At 43.7% G+C, this 19,116-nt stretch overlaps 1 protein-coding gene across 3 annotated transcripts in view; it reads left to right on the top strand.

The window, feature by feature from the left end:
- ncln (nicalin) overlaps window positions 1–19,116 on the top strand; it is a 45,198-nt gene that overhangs the window by 1,619 nt on the left and 24,463 nt on the right. For all 3 annotated transcript variants that reach the window (XM_070859638.1, XM_070859640.1, XM_070859639.1), the window contains exons 2-4: window positions 14,134–14,324; window positions 15,780–15,924; window positions 17,685–17,779. In XM_070859638.1, coding sequence (XP_070715739.1) covers window positions 14,134–14,324; window positions 15,780–15,924; window positions 17,685–17,779 — 431 coding nt within the window. The remainder of the gene's footprint in view (window positions 1–14,133; window positions 14,325–15,779; window positions 15,925–17,684; window positions 17,780–19,116) is intronic.

Below are 19,116 nucleotides of genomic sequence, written 5' to 3'. Positions count from 1 at the left end.
AAGCTGGGACATTGAATAAATTTAAGACAGATAGACAGTTTCTTAACCGATAAGGGGTTATGGGGAGCGGGCAGGGAAGTGGACCTGAGTCCATGATCGAATCAGCCATGATCGTATTAAATGGCGGAGCAGGCTCGAGGGGCCATATGGCCTACTCCTGCTCCTATTTCTTATGCTCTTATCTGTGGAGGGAGAAACAGAGTTAACGTTTTGGGTTGGCAACCCGTCGTCAGAACTGCCAAATATTTGAAAAGCGCACATTCTGAAGCACTGAAAGGGGAAGCTTCTCTATTATTACAATTCCCCACCATTGGTGGCCTAGGCCCCAAGCTCTGGGACTCCTTCCCTAAACCTCTCTATCTCTCTTTCCTCCTTCAAGATGCTCCTTAAAATCATACCTCTTTGACCAAGCTTTTGGTCACCGGTGCTAATTTCAACTTATGCGGCTCGGTATCAAATTTTTTTATCTCGTACTACTCGTGAAGCCCCTTGGGATGTTTCACTACGTTAAAGGCGCTATATAAATACAGGTTGTTATTCCTTTCTCTCTCAACCAGCCTCCCCTTAAAGGCATCTTGCGCTATTCGTCTCAACTATCCTCTTTGGTAGCGAGTTCCACATTCTCTCCACTCTGCAACAACTTGCATTTATATAGCACCTTTAACATAGTAAAACGTTCCAAGGCGCTTCACAGGAGTGTTCTAAAACAAAAATTTGACACCGAGCCACATACGGTAGAAATTGGAACAGATGACTAAAAGCTGGTCAAAGAGGTAGGTTTTAAGGAGGAAAGAGAGGCAGAGAGCTTTAGGGAGGGAATTCCAAGTTCCTTCTGAATTCCCTATTTGATTTCTTGGTGACTATCTTATATTGCTGGCCTCTAGTTTTGCTCTTCCCCACAAGGGGTAACACACTCTGTGTCTACTCTATTCAAACTTTTCAAAGACCTCGATTAGGTCACCCCTCAGCTTTCTCTTTTCAATAGAAAAGAGACCCAAGCCTGTCGTTCTTTCCTGATGGGTATCCCTCGCATTTCGGGTATCCTTGTAAATCTGCTCTGCATTCTCTCCAGTGCCCCTATCTTTTTAAAAATATGGCGACCAGAATTGGACGCAGTACTCCCAAGAGTGGTCTAACCAAGCTTTGATACATCTTACGGTATCAATTTAATTGGAAAGTGGTATCACGCCCTTCATTGTCATCCTATTTTGTGCCAGAAACTTCCAAGAGCTGTTTGGCTCTCTGAAAGTCACAATTTTCTTACCGTGACACTTTTATGGTGTCACACACGTGTTTGGTTCCAAATACCTTCCCCCAAATAGCCATTTTTCAAATGTCAACCTAGACTGAGGGGGATGTTGGCAAACTATTTGACGAGAGTGCACCACAGCTTAAAAAGAAAGACTTGCATTTATATAACGCTTTTCACGACCACTGGACATCCCAAAGCACTTTATAGCCAATAAAGTACTTTTTGAAGTGTAGTCACTTGTAATGTAGGAAACACTGCAGCCAATTTGCGCACAGCTATCTCCCACAAATAGCAATGTGATAATGACCAGATAATCTGTTTTTGTGATGATGATTGAGGGATAAATATTGGCCAGGATACGGGATAATAACTCCCCTGCTTTTCTTCAAAATAGTGCCGTGGGATCTTTTACGTCCACCTGAGAGAGCAGAGGTGGCCTCGGTTTAACATCTCATCCGAAAGACTGCACCTCCGACAATGCAGCACTCTCTCAGCACTGCACTGGGAGTGTCAGCCTAGATTTTTGTGCTCAAGTCTCTGGGGTGGGTTTTGAACCTACAAGCCATTTGACTGTATAGAGCATCACAGCTGAGCATCATTCTGTCCTTGCCTGACATCTACACCTGCATGTACAGACAGAGGAGTTGCTGGCCAGTGAACAGGAGCAGCAACCCTGGCTGATTGTGTTTTCTTTCCACCCCCCCCCTCTAGCAGTGAGGCCAGTTGTGTCACTCTTGCCATTTTATTAACCTGACCGTGTGGAGTTTTCTGTTCCCACTTGCACTGTACATTGCACCTAACAGTACAATTCTAGGTGTCAGCTCAGCGCACTTGCGTCTCATTCATGACACTGCGGATTTAAACCCTATATGAAGTTTTTCAAATGTAAACATTTAACTTCATACATGCTCCGAGATAATTGGACTACCTGAAATTTGTATCAGAACCGAGTGTCTTTTTATACCTCTAAGTCTGGGTTTGAACCCAAACTCTCAAAATTTTCCAATACAATACTGAGGCATTGCTGCGTTGTTGGAAATGACATCCTAAAGATAGTGGCCTGGAATTGCCTGCATGTTTGGGCCTATGTACCACCACAGACCACAAATCACATATGTGACGTAAAAGATTGTGGAATTTCGTGCTCAAGTACAATTCTCCCAAATGCCCGTGCTCTTCTATAACCGTCTATCGATGTCTCCACTGAAACATATCTCTCTCCATAATAATGGTCCTATCGCCAAGTTACAAAACCTCGTGCACAAATTTCCTGAAATTGCGCTGTTCAGGGAGGCTCTTCAAATTATGACTAGATTCTCTGGTCCAATAACAACAACTTGCATTTATATAGTGCCGTAAATGTCCAAAGGTGCTTCACAAGAGTGTTATTAGACAAAATTTAACACCGAGCCACATAAGGAGATATTAGGGCAGGTGACTAAAAGTTCGGTCAGAGGTGGGTTTTAAGGAGCATCTTAAATGAGGAGAGAGGTTGAGAGGAATTTCCAGAGCTTCCAGGCAGCTAAAGGCACTGCCGCCAATGGAGGGGCGAAGGAAATCGGGGATGTACAAGAGGTCAGAATTGGAGGAACACAGATCTCGGAGGTTGTATGGCTGGATGAGATTGTAGAGAGAGGGAGGGACAAAGTCATGAAATACAAGGATGACAATTTAAAATTTGAGGCGTTGCTGAACCGGGAGTTGATAGTCAGCGAGCACAGGGATGATGGGTGAATGGAACTTGGTGCAAGTCAGGAAACATAGCAGAGCTTTGGATGAGCTGAAGTTTAGCGAGGATGGAAGATGGGAGGTGAGCTTTGGAATAGTCAGGTTTGGAGGTAACCAAAGCATGGGTGAGGGTTTCAGCATTAGATAGGCTGAGATGGAGCAGAGACAGGTGCTGTTATGTAGGTGGAAGTAGGCGGTTTTGGTGATGGAGTCATGGGGTCAGAAGCTCAGCTCAGAGTCGAGTGGTCTGATGCAAGAGGAACTAGTTGTTTTGTTTTATTGCAATTTCGGGGCATTTAAAAAATATATATATATCACAGACCTGCTCTGTATTTTCTGTTTCTTTGAATACATTTTTAGGCATTGATATAAATCACATTAAGAATGAAAAGCTTCCCTGATTTTGCAGGTTCTTGAACACGCTGTGCCAAATGTGCGTGCATAATGGTTAGATGAGTTGAAACTTTAATCTTCATACTTAAAGAAATAATATATGGTGTGAGTTCGACACTTTGCTTGGGTTCGACATTTTACATTCGGGTGTCTTCTAATGAGATTTGCAGGAAATTTGAGTGTAACCTGGTGTTGGCAGAATGGGTGTGTTTTCGGGTCCGAGTCATGATGTAAAGCAAGGTTTGATCTGTTTGTTGCACTGGTTCGGCTGTACATTAAAGATCTCGTGGCATTAGTTGAGGAAGATCAAGGAGTTTTCCCCAGTGTTTCATCTCATTGCTTGTTCGTGGGACAATGCCGGCACAGAATTTGCCTACATAATAGTCACAACAGTGATCTACAGAGATATTTTAATCTGATGGGACACTTGCATAAATTAAGCATGAGTAGATTTTGTCCTTCACAAACAATTATGACTAGAAGAGAGTATTTTGATTTGTGTAACACGAGGGTGAATGATCGGTTACAAATCTGTTACTAGTGGAGTGAGCCATTTGAGGTGAGTATCATAGAGAGCCCGATGTGTGGTTTATTTTTATTCCTTTAACACCAATATGCTAAATAGACCTAGTGATAACGTGGGTGGTCACCGTGATTAGTGTTCTCCACCTTTTACCAAGTACGGAACTGAACAGCACAATAAAAGGGATCTTAGTTTGAGTTAAGTTTACTTTGCTGGTGATAAATTCATTGTCTTTAACACTCTCAATAATTAATGTCTCTGTCATAAGGCAGAGGTAAATGGGCATAAAGAAGCTTTTTTTTAAAAAATCAAACGTTGATTTACATTTTTAGAAATCTCCACATAGCCAAAACTGTTCAACACTGCACAGATGGAAACCCGAGTTGTGATATTTACTGTGCATGTTAACTAGCTGGTCCCAAATATAGGGATCCATTTGCACCTAAGGAACCCTGGGTCAAATATCAGACTAAACCAACCATTTTGTGTGTAGAATTACGCGGTGTGACCCTCCAAGATGGCTGGCGAGGTTGTTTTATTTTTTCCACAATCCACAGAAGGTAGACGATACTTGATCAAGCATGATCCAACTTGGTTTGCAGCAAGGTTGCAAGGGATGTCTTATCAGTGTAGGGAGTGTGACCACTGTCACTCTGTGTACAGGCTACAATTGGAGTACCCAACATCGTGATATCACTTGTTGCTGTTAAGAGGTGCAAAGGTCCCAGGCAGCAAGTACTTGGTTTGCGCACGTAACTAATATAGGTCTGGTACCTACCCACAGAGAGCCTCCAGTCGAAAACCTGCTGGGTCAGTTACAAATGATGTTGCAATGGCAACAATACTAAGCTAGAATATTGGACTTCTGACCAGTCTTATCTGTCTCGAGTGGCTCCAGGTTTCCATGTGATCTGTGTGTAGGAGGGAGGGAGGGAGGAAGCAAAAACATCTCAAACACTTGATTGGCATTTATGGGGGGTGGGTAGATTCTCTCACCTTGCCTAATAAGGACATGGGACTGAGATGGGTGCAGAGTAAAATATTGACAATCTAATGTTGCCTAGTTTTTTTTTAAATGCTGAGTGTTTTTGCTCAGAATTAAATTTGCCAATTTATGTAAAACAGCGTAGAATAACCAAATTACATTTTTCTGCAGTTACTCACTAACCTAGTAGCAAGATGTTTGTACAATTCACAGCTCAGACGGAAAGTTAAATGGTTCTGTCAAAAGATGTGTGGAGCTGTGGTATTTGGGTGTAATTGTAAGACTAATAGCAAGAAATTCAGATGGTGTCTTAAGCCAGCAGTGCTAATATCTTTAGGGGAGGGGCATTTGCAGCCCAAGTCCCTGTGAACTTTCTGCTATATGTATCTCGCGGTCTCCATTCACTGCTTGCCTACGTTGATTTCAGCTGGAATTTAAACTCTTTACTTCGCAGGGTTTCCTCCAGCAGGGCTGCATAACAATATCACAGCCACTGATGGTACCAGAACTCGCCTTGTGAGGCTTCCACTTGGTCCTGCCAGTGTCAGCGAAGTTAAGCTGTCGGCACCACTTGAGTTGGATTTGCTATTTTGAGTCTTACCTACAGGTGGATTGACCACCCAGCCTGTCCGTGCAGTTCTGCAAGGCAGTTTTAGCATTCCTGGTCTGCATGAGCATGCCCCTAACTTGGGAGATAAATGCTTCATACACAATGAATTGCCTGTGAAGTGTGGTCATTGTTCTGTGGGCAAATGCAGCAGCCAAATTTCACAGTCAGGTCCCATAAACATCAATAAGATAATTATCAGTTACTCTATTTTTGGTATTGCTGGTTGAGGGATGGATGTTGGTCAGGACACTAGGAGAATTCCATTGCTGTTCTTCATAGTGCCATGGGATCTTTTACGACTACGTGAACAGGTCACTGGGGGTTCGGTTTGTCGTCTTATTCAAAAGACGACAGCTCCAACAATGCAGCATTCCCTCAGTATTGTACTGAAGTATCGTCTGACATATATTCAAATCCTGGAGTGAGGCTTTCTGACACATAGACCACGATCTACCATTATTTCAGGCTAACATCTGACGCTCAGTGTACAGAATCACTACATCCATCACCGAATTGTGCAGTGTGTTGCAGCATTCCTGAAAACAGTTTTCAAGAAAGGTGCTGATTAGGATTGCCTCTGAACCTTAAGCCATGTGCACAAAGCTTAAGAAGTTTGATTGCGACTTGAACCATTGGATGAAAAATAGAGGTAGCTACGTGCGGTGCCATGCCACTTCAGAGAGCAGCGCGTGCTGCTGCAGGAGGGCGATGGCTGACTGCAGTGTGGGTAGGTACAGCAAGAGTGGCGAGGTCGGGGCGAAGGAGCGACAAGAGTTTGTAGAGGGATGTGATCGGGGCCCAGGAGAGGCGAGAGTTCAGGGCCCAGAGGAGCCGAGGGCCCAGGGGCAGCACAGGCCAGCCCACGCTGCAATATGTATGCGCACTAGGTCCGTGCAGCAGAGCAGGTCTCCAGTCGTCTTGGTTAATCCTTGCCACTGGACCAAGGCCTAGCTCTGTCAAGCCCGTGTAGTGGCTAGTGTGCAACAGCCACCACACTTTTTTTTTTAAATCCACGCACAGGCATCTTCCACCCTTCAGGATGTAGTTCGGGATCTGGAATATTGGGTCCTTCATTAAAACACGTGTGAACTCATCCCTTTTTGGCATGGAAGCAAGTCACCCTCGATACGAGGGACCGCTTATGATGATTATGGATGAGACACATTGAAGTCTTAACGTAAGTTTTTCTTTTTAAAAGAAAATCTATTACAACAACATCAGGTGGTTTGTTTGGACGCAACTGTCAATGCCAGAAATGACGCCCAATGATACTGCGTGTCTTAGGTGCATGCCGGTATCTCTGCTGAAAGATTAAGACTGGTATATTCACTACAATTTTGATGATAAATAGTTTGGAGATGGAGTAGTGCAACCAAATATGTGTATATATAATGAATATCCGTACGCACATGGCCTTCCTCACAGTTATTTGGTGGAAATGCTACATCTTTTTAGTTCTGCTTGTGGTAAGAGACCAAAATAACAGGCATGGGCGACTCATGCCACCAGTGTGAGAGGCCTGATTAACAGACATTAGTGTTGCCTATTAGAGGTAATAGATGCAGATATTACCATTGTAAGTCAGGCATTACTTCTAGGCATTGTCAATGTCACACAAAAGCATTACTAAACTTTGACAAAGGGAAATAGGCGTCGAGTCTTGAGACAGCAGATCCAACTGTAAAGCACTGGAATTGCGACAGATCTGTCATTGGTGATATTACTGGAAGCAGTTTGATGTGATGAATTGAAGGTATTGCACAAGTGGCCTATTGCACAAGTGGCATATTGCATTGTATTAAAGTATATTGGCTTAAGCATATTATTTTCCTCTATAGAGTATTGATGCTAATATTTTAAACAGGCTGGTGATAACGATACACTTTGTCTTGTAGACAATGTTCTGCTTTCCTGAATAGAGTTGCGCAATTGACTGTCATTCTCAAATACCTTCCTCAAATGAATAAATATATCGACAATCTAGATATCGTAGAACCCTATTAATCCTGGAAATATAATCCCTGACGCCTGAGTGAGAAGGTTTCATTGTGAGCTTCTTAACCCATTTTCTATTAATCCATCACAGTTATTGTAATTATGGATTTCTGTGTCATAGTATGAGAGAAAAGCAGATGGAACTCAGAACACCTGACAAAAATTAAATGAAATTCCCTCCCTTCCCATTGTGAACTATTTATATATATATTTTATATTAAATAATGCAGATTTACACAGTTTGAAATTATTGCAAGGAGTAGCATAATGAAGCATAACCTGCTGTAGCCTATCTTGTTTATTATTGAGAAACCTAGTCAAAAGGCCAGGACTGATGCCGCAGGACACAGCCAAGGTTGGAATGGGTATTTATTTGTTCACGGGATGTGGGCATTGCTGGAAAGGCCATCATTTATTGCCTGTCCCTCGTTGTCCTTGAGAAGATGGTGACGAGCTGCCGCCTTGAACCGCTTTAGTCCTTGTGGTGACGTTACTCCCACAGTGCTGACTTTGTCATAGTGGTTTGGTACAAGTCAGTGGCTTGCTGGGCCATTTCAGAGGGGCAGTTAAGAGTCAACAAGTGTGAGAGATGTCCGGGTAAATCGAAAAGTAGGTGATGCCAAACTTGGGTTTGAAAAGGGTGTGGATTTCAGACTGGAGAGAGGTAAGGAGTTTCATTCTTTTGGGATCCTGGATACCACAAAGTTCAAGTAGAAGACAACACACGAGCCTTGCTAGAAGCACAGTGCAAAGAATGAGAGTGCAAAAAAGTCAGACAATTCTTTCCTGAAAATACGCCACTGTTGCAACTTTAAGTTGTTGAATAATGGAATGATTACATGGTTAACCATTGACGACGCTTGCGTCTGTGCACATGCAGAGGCTGAACTCCAAGTCGTCGTCAACATCTTCACCGGGGATACGAAAGCATAGGCCTTACACTAAACATCAGTAAGACAAAGATCCTCCACCAACCTGACCCCGCTACACAGCACTGTCCCCCCCCCCCCAGTCATCAAGACCCACGGCGCAGCCCTGGACAACGTGGACCACTTTCCATACCTCGGGAGCCTATTATTAGCAAGGGCAGACATCAACGAGGTTCAACACCGCCTCCAGTGCGCCAGCGCAGCCTTTGGCTGCCTGAGGAAGAGAGTGTACGAAGATCAGGCCCTCAAATCTGGCACCAAGCTTATGGTCTACAGGGCTGTAGTGATGCCCGCCCTCCTGTATGGTTCAGAGACGTGGACCATATACAGTAGACACCTCAAATCGCTGGAGAATTACCATCAACGATGTCTCCGCAACATCCTGCAAATCCCCATGGAGGACAGACGCACCAACGTCAGTGTTCTCGCTCGGGCCAACATCCTCAGCATCGAAGCACTGACCACACTCGACCAGCTCCGTTGGACAGGTCACATTGCTCGCATGCTCGACACGAGACTCCCAAAGCAAGCACTCTACTCGGAACTCCTACACGGCAAGCGAGCCTCAGGTGGGCAGAGGAAATGTTTCAAGGACAGCCTCAAAGCCTCCTTGATAAAGTGCAACATCCCCACCGGCACCTGGGAATCCCTGGCCAAAGACCGCCCTTAGTGGAGGAAGAGCATCCGGGAGGGTGCTGACCACCTCGAGTCTCATCGCCGAGAGCATGCAGAAAACAAGCGCAGGCAGCGGAAGGAGCATGTGGCAAACCAGACTCCCCACCCACCCTTTCCTCCAATGACCGTCTGTCCCACCTGTGACACTGTAATTCCCGTATTGGACTGTACAGTCACCTGAGAACTCACTTTTAGAGTGGAAGCAAATCTTCCTCGATTTCGAGGGACTGTCTATGATGATGACGATATAAAGCCAGGGATAATTTTTGTCGTTTACCCCACCACTGTTGAGTTTTGAATACCTGACTTTTATTGCTGTTTTTTCAGTTGCCCAAGAAATGGTGAGCGTTCTTAGAACAAGATTTGCTATTATAGGAATTCAGTTTCCACAAAGTAGAGAGCTGTGCCAAGAATAGCACAGTGATGTTCTGAAAGTGACAGCAGAATTTTTTGTCCAAGAGTGGACCTCCCCCTCTCCTCTGAGGTGCTCCTTGCCTTCTTGTCATCTTAGACTATGCATTAGAATTGAGGGGTTAACATTTTTCAACGTGTCAGCCTTGGCTCAGTGATCGTGCTTTTGCCTCCAAGTCAGAAGATTGTGGACTTGAGCACAATTTAAACTGACTTCAATGCGGGACTTGGGGAGTACTGCCCTGGTAGATGAGACTCGAGCTGTCGGCCTTGGTTCCATGGTAGTGCTTGTCTCTGAATCAAGAGGTAGTCGGTTTATACACCACATCAGTACTCGATCCTGAGAAAATAAAATCACTTGGAACAGCGTTAAGCCTGGGGAACAATGGAAATGTCTAGAGTGTAATCTCCTTTTCCCCCTTTCCATTTAAAAAAAAAACTGGCATTGTCTTTGTCATGGGGATGGAGAGGTGATATGTCGGTGATTCAATGTCACACTGATTTTGTTTTGCTGCATATCTTGTGGACTGTTCAGTAAACAGAAAAGGTTGGCAATCTAAAGAAAGTTTTGCCTTTTTTTAACTAGCAGAAGTTGCCATGTACGTATAAGTATTAAACATAGAAACATAGAAAATAGGTGCAGGATTAGGCCATTCGGCCCTTCAATATGATCATGGCTGATCATGCACTTCAGTAACCCATCCCTGCTTTGTCTCCATACCCCTTGATCCCTTTAGCTGTAAGGGCCACATCTAACTCCCTTTTGAATATATCTAACGAACTGGCCTCAACAACTTTCTGTGGTAGAGAATTCCACAGGTTCACAACTCTGAGTGAAGAAGTTTCTCCTCATCTCGGTCCTAAATGGCTTACCCCTTATCCTTAGACTGTGACCCCTGCTTCTGGACTTCCCCAACATCTGGAACATTCTTCCTGCATCTAACCTATCCAATCCCATCAGAATTTTATAAGTTTCTATGAGATCACCTCTCATTCTTATAAATTCCATTGAATATAAGCCTAGTCGATCTAGTCTTTCTTCATATCAGTCCTGTCATCCCGGGCATCAGTCTGGTGAACCTTCGCTGCACTCCCTCAATAACGAGAATGTCCTTCCTCAGATTAGGAGACCAAAACTGTACACCATATTTAAGGTGTGGCCTCAGCAAGGCCCTGTACAACTGTAGTAAGACCTCTGCTCCTATACTCAAATCCTCTCGCTATGAAGGCCAACATGCCATTTGCTTTCATATGGTCACTCTTCCCCCAAAAGGCCTCGCACAACAAGATTGCTAATTAATCCCCTCTCATTACACAGCACCCAGTCTAGGATGGCCAGCTCTCTAGTTGGTTCCTCGACATATTGGTCTAGAAAGCCATCCCTTATACACTCCAGGAGATTAAAGTCACCCATGATGACTGCTGGTACCTTTATTGCACGCATCCCTAATTTCCTGTTTGATGCCATGCCCAACCTCACTATGACTGGTGGTCTGTACACAACTCCCACTAGTGTTTTCTGCCCTTTGGTGTTCGGCAGCTCTACCCATATAGATTCCACCTCATCCACGCTCATGTCCTTCCTTACTATTGCGTTAATCCCCTCTTTAACCAACAGCGCTACCCCACCTCTTTTTCTTTTCAGTCTATCTTTCCTGAATATTGAATACCCTTGGATGTTGAGTTCCCAGCCTTGGTCACCCTGGAGCCATGTCTCCGTAATCCCAATTACATCATATCCGTGACCAGCTATCTGCGCAATTCATCCACCTTATTACGAATGCTCCTCGCATTGAGACACAGAGCCTTCAGGCTTGTTTTTTTAACACTCTTTGTCCATTTAGAATTATGTTGTAATGTGGCCCATTTTGTGAATTCTCTTTGTAAAGCCTTCCTCCTTACAATGTCATTTTTACACAACAGACTCTTGTGTATTGTATTACGGTATGTTCCTTTCTCCAGCTTCATAATTTGCAAACTTGAATGTCTCTTTTTAAAAAAAAAAAATGATTAAAAAAAAATATATATATTTGTTCATGGGATGTGGGTGTCGCTGGCATGGCCAGCATTTATTGCCCATCTCTAATTGCCCCTGAAGATGGTGGGATCTGCCTTCTTGAACCGCTGAAGTCCGTGTGGTGCGTTTGAGTTCTCGTATAGTTTAGTCGGTAAAAGCGCCACCTGGTGTGATACCGGAACATCCCAGATTTATTCCTGTCTGTACCGAGTTAGCTGATGTCAACACGGGACAGCAGTTGAGGTGCTACGATCTCCCCGGCCTGTCTCGGCTAGAAAGGATATCCAGGATTGCTGTCCACTGACCCTTGTTTGAAAGTCTATGTGGATGTAAAGTGACCACAGAATCTGGCTCTGCTCTGGTGCTCTTGACTTCAAATAGCTTGCCTACACTTTGTGTTTAGGCTCGCCTGAAAATTGCTCCATTTGGCAAGGCAGCAGAGGGCTGGCAGTGCCATTGGAATTGTACCCCAGCAGAGAAAATTGGATGGTAAAGAAACAAGCTAGCATGACAAAATTAAAATAACTATTAAATCATTGTGGAATCCAGAAACATTAGAAACAGGAGTAGGCCACTCAGTCCTTCGAGCCAGCTCTACCATTCAATTAGATCATGGCTAATGCCCACCTCAACTCCATTTGCTTACCTTTACTCCATATCCTTCTATACACTTGCATAACAAAATTTATCGATCTCCGTCTTCAAAGTTTTAATTGTCCCAGCATCCATAGCCTTTTGCAGGAGAGAGTTCCAGAGTTCTACTACAGTACCCTGTGTGTGGAAAAAGTGATTCCTGATTTTACTACTGAATGGCCTCACTAATTTTAAGATTATATCTTCTCATTCGTGATTTGCTCCACCAAAGGAACTAGTTTTTCTGTATCTACCCTATCAAATCCTTTTTAATATTTTAAACACTCATCCCTCAACAACAACAACAACTTGCATTTATATAAGCACCTTCAACGTAGTAAAACGTCCCAAAGGCACTTCACAGGAGCATTATGAAACAAAATTTGACACCGAGCCACATAAGGAGATATTGGGCAGATGACCAAAAGCTTGGTCAAAGAGGTAGATTTTAAGAAACATCTTAAAGGAGGAGAGAGAGAGACAGAGAACTCTAGGGAATACAAGCCAAGTTTATGCTACCTGTTCTCCTAATTTAACCCTCTAAGCCCCAGTATCATTCTAGTGAATTTGACCTGCACCCCCTTCCAAGGCTAATATAATCAATCCTCAGGTCCATTTCCCAGAACTGAATGCAGTAACTCCAGATGGGGTCTGGCCAAGGCTCTATTCAACTGGAGTGTAACTTCCTCCCATTTGTATTCCAGTCCTCTTCAGATAAAGGCCAACATTCCATTAGCCTTTTTGGTTTTTTTTGTACCTGTGCATAAGCTTTTAATGATTTGTGTAATTGACGCCCAAACCTATTTTGCTCCTCTACAGTTCCCAGTTTCACACCATTTAGTAATCATCTGATTTATCTTTCTTGGCCCCAGAATGCATGACCTCACACTTGTCCAGATTGAACACCATTTGCTATAGTTTTGCCCATTCGCGTAATCTGTTTCTGTCCCGTTGCAATCTCCTGCTTCCATCTACACTGCTTACTGCCCCTCATCACTTTGTGTCATCTGAAAATCACAAATATTCAGTACATACTATAGATTACTGGGCTATAGCAATGGCTATTCACTGCATTCCAGTGAAGTTGCAGATTCCTCGCAGCCATTGCTGATAACTAAAGCAATACCCCTAGGTGTTGGTGTTGTGGGCCTGGATAGCACTGAACAATACTGTATTTAAGTTCTTTGAAGTGACTCATAGATGACCATTGGGCACTATGTAGTGGTTGGCTGCAGAAGGCAGGAGCAGTCTATCGATGCCACGACAGCGCTTTCTTTGCTAATTGCTGTATTTACCAATGTGCAAGTGATCATACAGCAGCTAATGAATTCCCCAGAAGTTCATGTGCCACTGTAAAGGATGTTGTCCATTTAGCAATATGATGTAATTTAAATCTTGCCAATGGACACTTTACTGTTCAGTTGCTGCTGTGTACTGCCAATGTGACTGACAAAATCTTTTTCTCCCAATTTCACCCTCCTTTTCTTGAAGGCGTTGACTTTTACTAGCTTACTCTGGTAGCTTGAGCAACTAATCACCCTTACTGTGTGTGCCCAGAAACTAATTGTTGGCAAGTTGTACCAAAACTTTAAAGATCAGACAGAAGCGACCAGATCCACTCTCTGCTGTCTATTGTTGAAGAACCAAAGTTTCTCTGGCCCATTCTCATACTTCAATCTTCTGGCGATGCTTATGAAACCTATGATACAAAATCCAGGGTACAGGACACCACCAAAATTAGAGCCAAGACAAAGTAAATCAAGATAATTCTAATTCTGCTACCCTGGAGAATTTTTTGTCAGGAAAATATATTTTCTCTTGCTCACAAGGAATTCAACAGTTGATCCCCTAATCCAGCTGGTCACAACTTCTTTCACTTGCCTTTGGGGCAGCTGAAATCCGAATAGTGCAGTCTGGGGACCTGTTGGTTGTGTACTCCATGTATTGGCAGCTACCAAAACATTGTCTCTTTTTCTTGACAGGTACAAGGAATGCCATGCTGAACACAGAGGCTCGAACATTTGAAGCAGATGTGCTGAGCCGCCGGTGTGTGATAATGAGACTAGCGGAGTTCTCATTTGAAAAGTTCCAGGAGGCCATACGACAGAGTGCAGGGGCAGTGGTGATCATTCTGCCCCAGAACATGTCAACAATGCCTCAGGATGTCATTCAGGTACTATAGCTTTCTTGCATAAGAAATAGGGGCAGGAGTAGGCCATTTGGCCTCTCGGGCTTGCTCCGCCATTCAATAAAGATCATGGCTGATTGGATCTTGGCCTCGGCTCTACTCCCCTGTCCGCTCCCCATAACCCTTGACTCCTTTATCATTCAAAAATCTGTCTATTTCCACCTTAAATATATTCAGTGACCCAACCTCCACAGCTCTCTGCGGTAAAGAATTCCAAAGATTCACGAACCTCTGAGAGAAGAAATTCCTCCTCATCTCCGTTTTAAATGGGCGACCCCCTTATTCTGAAACTATGCCCCCTAATTCTAGATTCCCCCACGTCTTCAGAAGAAAACCGTCACTGGGGATTCAAGTGTGCAAAGGATAGTGTGTATTTGGTAGTGATTACAAATCAGTAAAGGTTTGGATAGCATCGCGGCAGATAAAAGTGAAACACAAGTAGGTTTAGGAGTGTCATTTAGAGCCCAAGTAGGCGGTGAATAGCACAGTGAATTCACTGTGTTCATGGAGAATGAACTTTGCTGAAACATCCACCCACAGACCACCTCCAATCATTGCTTCATAAACCATAAATCCCAAGTGATCAAACAGCGATGAGATGAAAGTCTCTTACGTTTGTTTGCTGTCGCTGTCCTACTTGAAAGGAGTTTGTACCGTCTCAATCCCATTCCTAGTGGGCATGGGCCCACAGCCATAAAACTTCCCCTAATTTGGCACAAATTGGCCATTTCAGTGAGAAGCTAGGGTGAGTAATGGAAACATGTTATGCTGGTCCTTCTGAAGTTGGAGATGAGGTGGGTTGCTATGACAGTGGAATGAATTTTAATCTACATCTAATAATACCCCTGTACTCATTATTGGGACTGTCTGGGTGTGCTTGATTCTAATGCTGAGTGAAAAGTTTTTCATTCCCCAGAGCTAACATCCCTCACATTTAAGTTTAAAATTCACCAAAAAAGTTTTATTAAAATGAAAGCTGTTGTCTTCAAAGAAGTTGTTTCTGAAGGGATAGCAGTAAATGAAATGGAATTGCATGTCGCACATCCCACAGTTTGCACAGGGAAATATTTTGGAATTTGTGGGAAAATTTGGACCTTGAGTTTAAAGTCAAATTCTATTTGCTCCAATCATATATCATTTGTTTTTAACTTTTTGATCCCTGAGGTCCACCTCAGACTCAGTAGGTAAATATGTAGTATGATGTGATAACTGGGACAGTCCCTGATCTGTGCTGTGTTAGCTGATCTCAGGGCCACAATGTGATGCTACATTTGGCCTCTGGCTCTGGGCTGGTGTGAGAAAGAAATAGCCATGTTTTCCCACTCCTGGTCCAGCATTGGTGACTTTAGGAGAGACGGGCAGCAAGTTGGAGGTGGTGAAACTTTAGCGTTTTCTCTCTTTGCTGGGTACCAGGCTGACTTTTTCTTTTAAAACTTGCAGCAATTTATGGAGATCGAGCCAGAGCTGTTGGCAACTGAGACAATTGTACCGGTGTACTTTGCCTTGGAGGATGACGAGCTCTTGTCAATACATGAACAAACAAATTCAGCTTCTGTCTCGCAGGGCACTGCCTCAGCTGCAGAAGGTGGGTTGAACCTATATTGTCTGTTTTTTTTTGAGTAAGGTGCGCCAGCCAGGGTTTCGCTAAGTTGTGTGGTATTATCTGCTTGCCTTCAGTCAGCAAACTTAATGCTGTATTTATGAATGCAAGTGGTTCCTGTACTGGAGAAACGCTCTTAAAGGTTCCAATTTTGTTTCATGTTGGGAGGAGAAAGAGAAAGTCCCCTTTAATCACCCTCCACTGTGAAATCATGGTCAACGAGCCTTCTGCCTCCTTATTGCCTTTCTGAGCTGGTAACCATGAAGCGTGTCCAAGCTGTACGGTGACGAAGCTCCTCCTCTTTTCCTCCCTCCATCTTCAAGAGTTGTCCAGTCTCCATTTGGGGGTGGGGACTCATTGGAGTAGAGTTAAACCTGCGTTGCACCAAATACATTAGTGTTGGCTTGATCGCTCATTATAGTTTGTTTGACTCCGGCGCTCCCTCCCACCCCACCTCATCTTACAGCTCAACCAATCAATTTCCCCACACACACAAACTTTCAGCACTGCCAGATGTTTATTGCTGATCTTGTCTCTCAGCTAGAGTGATCTGTTGCCACTTGATATTGAATCAGGAGAATTGGCAACTACAGGACATCAGTTCTGTTAAGTTTTGATGACATTTTAAATCACAGGAGTGAACCGTGAGCAGTTTACAAGCATCAGCAGAGCCGAGATACATTTCCACCTTGACCTCAATCCCAGGTTTGGTTTTTCTGCAATATATATTTATGGCAGTAGTTTTCAAACCTGTCGATAGGAACCCCCACAAACATTAACATGATTCCAGGATCTGGTTTGGAGGTCACAAGATGGCTGCTGTAGGAAATGAAAATGTGACACTAGTAGGGACTTTTTAGAGGCTAGAGCAGAATACAGGGAGCTTTATCCTGTTCCTGACTTTGTAGTATCTGACTTGGGAGTGCTTAATGCTGACACTGGTTTCTCCGCATTAATATGTCGAATAAAATGTCAAGAAAAAAATAAGAGAATAGAAAAAATTGTATCAATGCAAAGTCAAGCTATCCTTTTTTATTTTCTTGTCTCCTAAAAGCTCTGAATCCTGTTGGAGTACAGTTCCACGGACACTGATTAACCTCTGGTACCTTGCCATTTCACTGCGTGGAGCGTTCCAGCCAAGCCCAAACCAATCCTAACCGAATGTCCACACAGACACAGCAGGACTCACAGGATGGCAATCAGGAGCAGAAACCTTGACTCTGTTTTTTTTTCTCCCTGCCCTAACTCGCTGCCCCGAGATGAATTCTGTTACCTCTCTTACTTCCAGCCGAGGTCACCAAACTCAACACAGAGCAGGAATTGAGCATGGGACATTCTGGTCTATGTGGCTTAACTGTAACACCGAGCAGTGTCTTTACCTGTTTTTGACACCAAACTGTCCATTTGAAACTTGATACAAGTATGTAGCTACAAAGACTACTGACATAAAAACAGCAACTGTCGGTAAAGTGCATAATGTGTGCATGAAGCTTTATAACCTCTCCATTAAAACTGTAGAGCAACACCCCATCCTACCACTCTTGGCTAGTATTTAGAGCATTCTTGGCTGTATTTATAGGGCTGGTGGTGGGAACAATTTGAAGAACTGAGGTTTTTATTTTTATCCCCATAAAGCGTTGATTCCAAAAGACCTTGTTGGCAATACCATGCATACTGTGTTTCTGTCAACGCTACCAGTATCTTGGGTGCATTGAATAAAATGTATTTGTTCCTCCCCTCCCCAGTCCTCTTGCACACAGCTACAGCCAATGGCTTCCAGATGGTTACAAGTGGTGCCCAAAGCAAAGCCATCACTGACTGGTCAATAACCAGCCTTGAGGTAAGTTGGAATTCTTCTCCTCCAATTAATGACTGCTTAAATGGCTGGTGGTGGTGCTACAAATCAAAATTACACAGGCTCACTGGCATCACCATCAGGCACTTAGCTGGTCTGAAGATGTTCATAAAAAATCTGAGCAAAAAAATAATGAAATCTATTACTGCAGTTACAAATTTTGATCTGTAAATATGAAATAGCGCATTTGGAAAGCAGTGACAGGATCGGTCCAAGTCAGCATGGATTTATGAAAGGGAAATCATGCTTGACAAATCTTCTGGAATTTTTTGAGGATGTAACTAGTAGAGTAGACAAGGGAGAACCAGTGGATGTGGTGTATTTGGACTTTCAAAAGGCTTTTGACAGGGTCCCACACAAGAGATTGGTGTGCAAAATTAAAGCACATGGTATTGGGGGTAATGTATTGACGTGGATAGAGAACTGGTTGGCAGACAGGAAGCAGAGAGTCAGAATAAACGGGTCCTTTTCAGAATGGCAGGCAGTGACCAGTGAGGTGCCGCAGGGTTCAGTGCTGGGACCCCAGCTATTTACAATATACATCAATGATTTAGATGAAGGAATTGAATGTAATATCTCCAAGTTTGCAGATGACACTAAGCTGGGTGGCGGCGTGAGCTGTGAGGAGGATGCTAAGAGTCTGCAGGGTGACTTGGACAGGTTAGGTGAGTGGGCAGATGCAGTACAATGTGGATAAATGTGAGGTTATCTACTTTTGTGGCAAAAACAGGAAGACAGAATATTATCTGAATGGTGACAGATTAGGAAAAGGAGAGGTGCAGTGAGACCTGGGTGTCATGGTACATCAGTCATTGAAGTTTGGCATGCAGTTACAGCAGGTGGTGAAGAAGGCAATTAGCATGTTGGCCTTCATAGCTCGAGGATTTGAGCATAGGAGCAGGGAGGTCTTACTGCAGTTGTACAGAGCCTTGTTGAGGCCACACCTGGAATATTGTGTCCAGTTTTAGTCTCCTAATCTGAGGAAGGACGTTCTTGCTATTGATGGAGCACAGCGAAGGTTCACCAGACTGATTCCTAGGAAGGCAGGACTGACATGAGGAGAGACTGGGCTTATATCCACTGGAGTTTAGAAGAATGAGAGGGGATCTCATAGAAACATATAAAATTCTGACGGGATTGGAGGCAGGAAGAATGTTCCCGTTGCTGGGGAGTTCCAGAACCAGGGGTCACAGTCTAAGAATGAGGGGTAAGCCATTTAGGACCGAGATGAGGGGAAACTTCTTCACTCAGAGAGTGGTTAACCTGTGGCATTCTCTACCGGAGAAAGTTGTTGAGGCCAGTTCGTTAGATATATTCGAAAA

The sequence above is a fragment of the Pristiophorus japonicus genome, chromosome 18 (assembly GCF_044704955.1).
Source record: "Pristiophorus japonicus isolate sPriJap1 chromosome 18, sPriJap1.hap1, whole genome shotgun sequence".
NCBI classification, from domain to species: Eukaryota; Metazoa; Chordata; class Chondrichthyes; family Pristiophoridae; genus Pristiophorus; species Pristiophorus japonicus.
The sequence above is the reverse complement of the archived record's forward strand: the minus strand, read 5'-3'. Positions and strand labels throughout refer to the sequence as shown.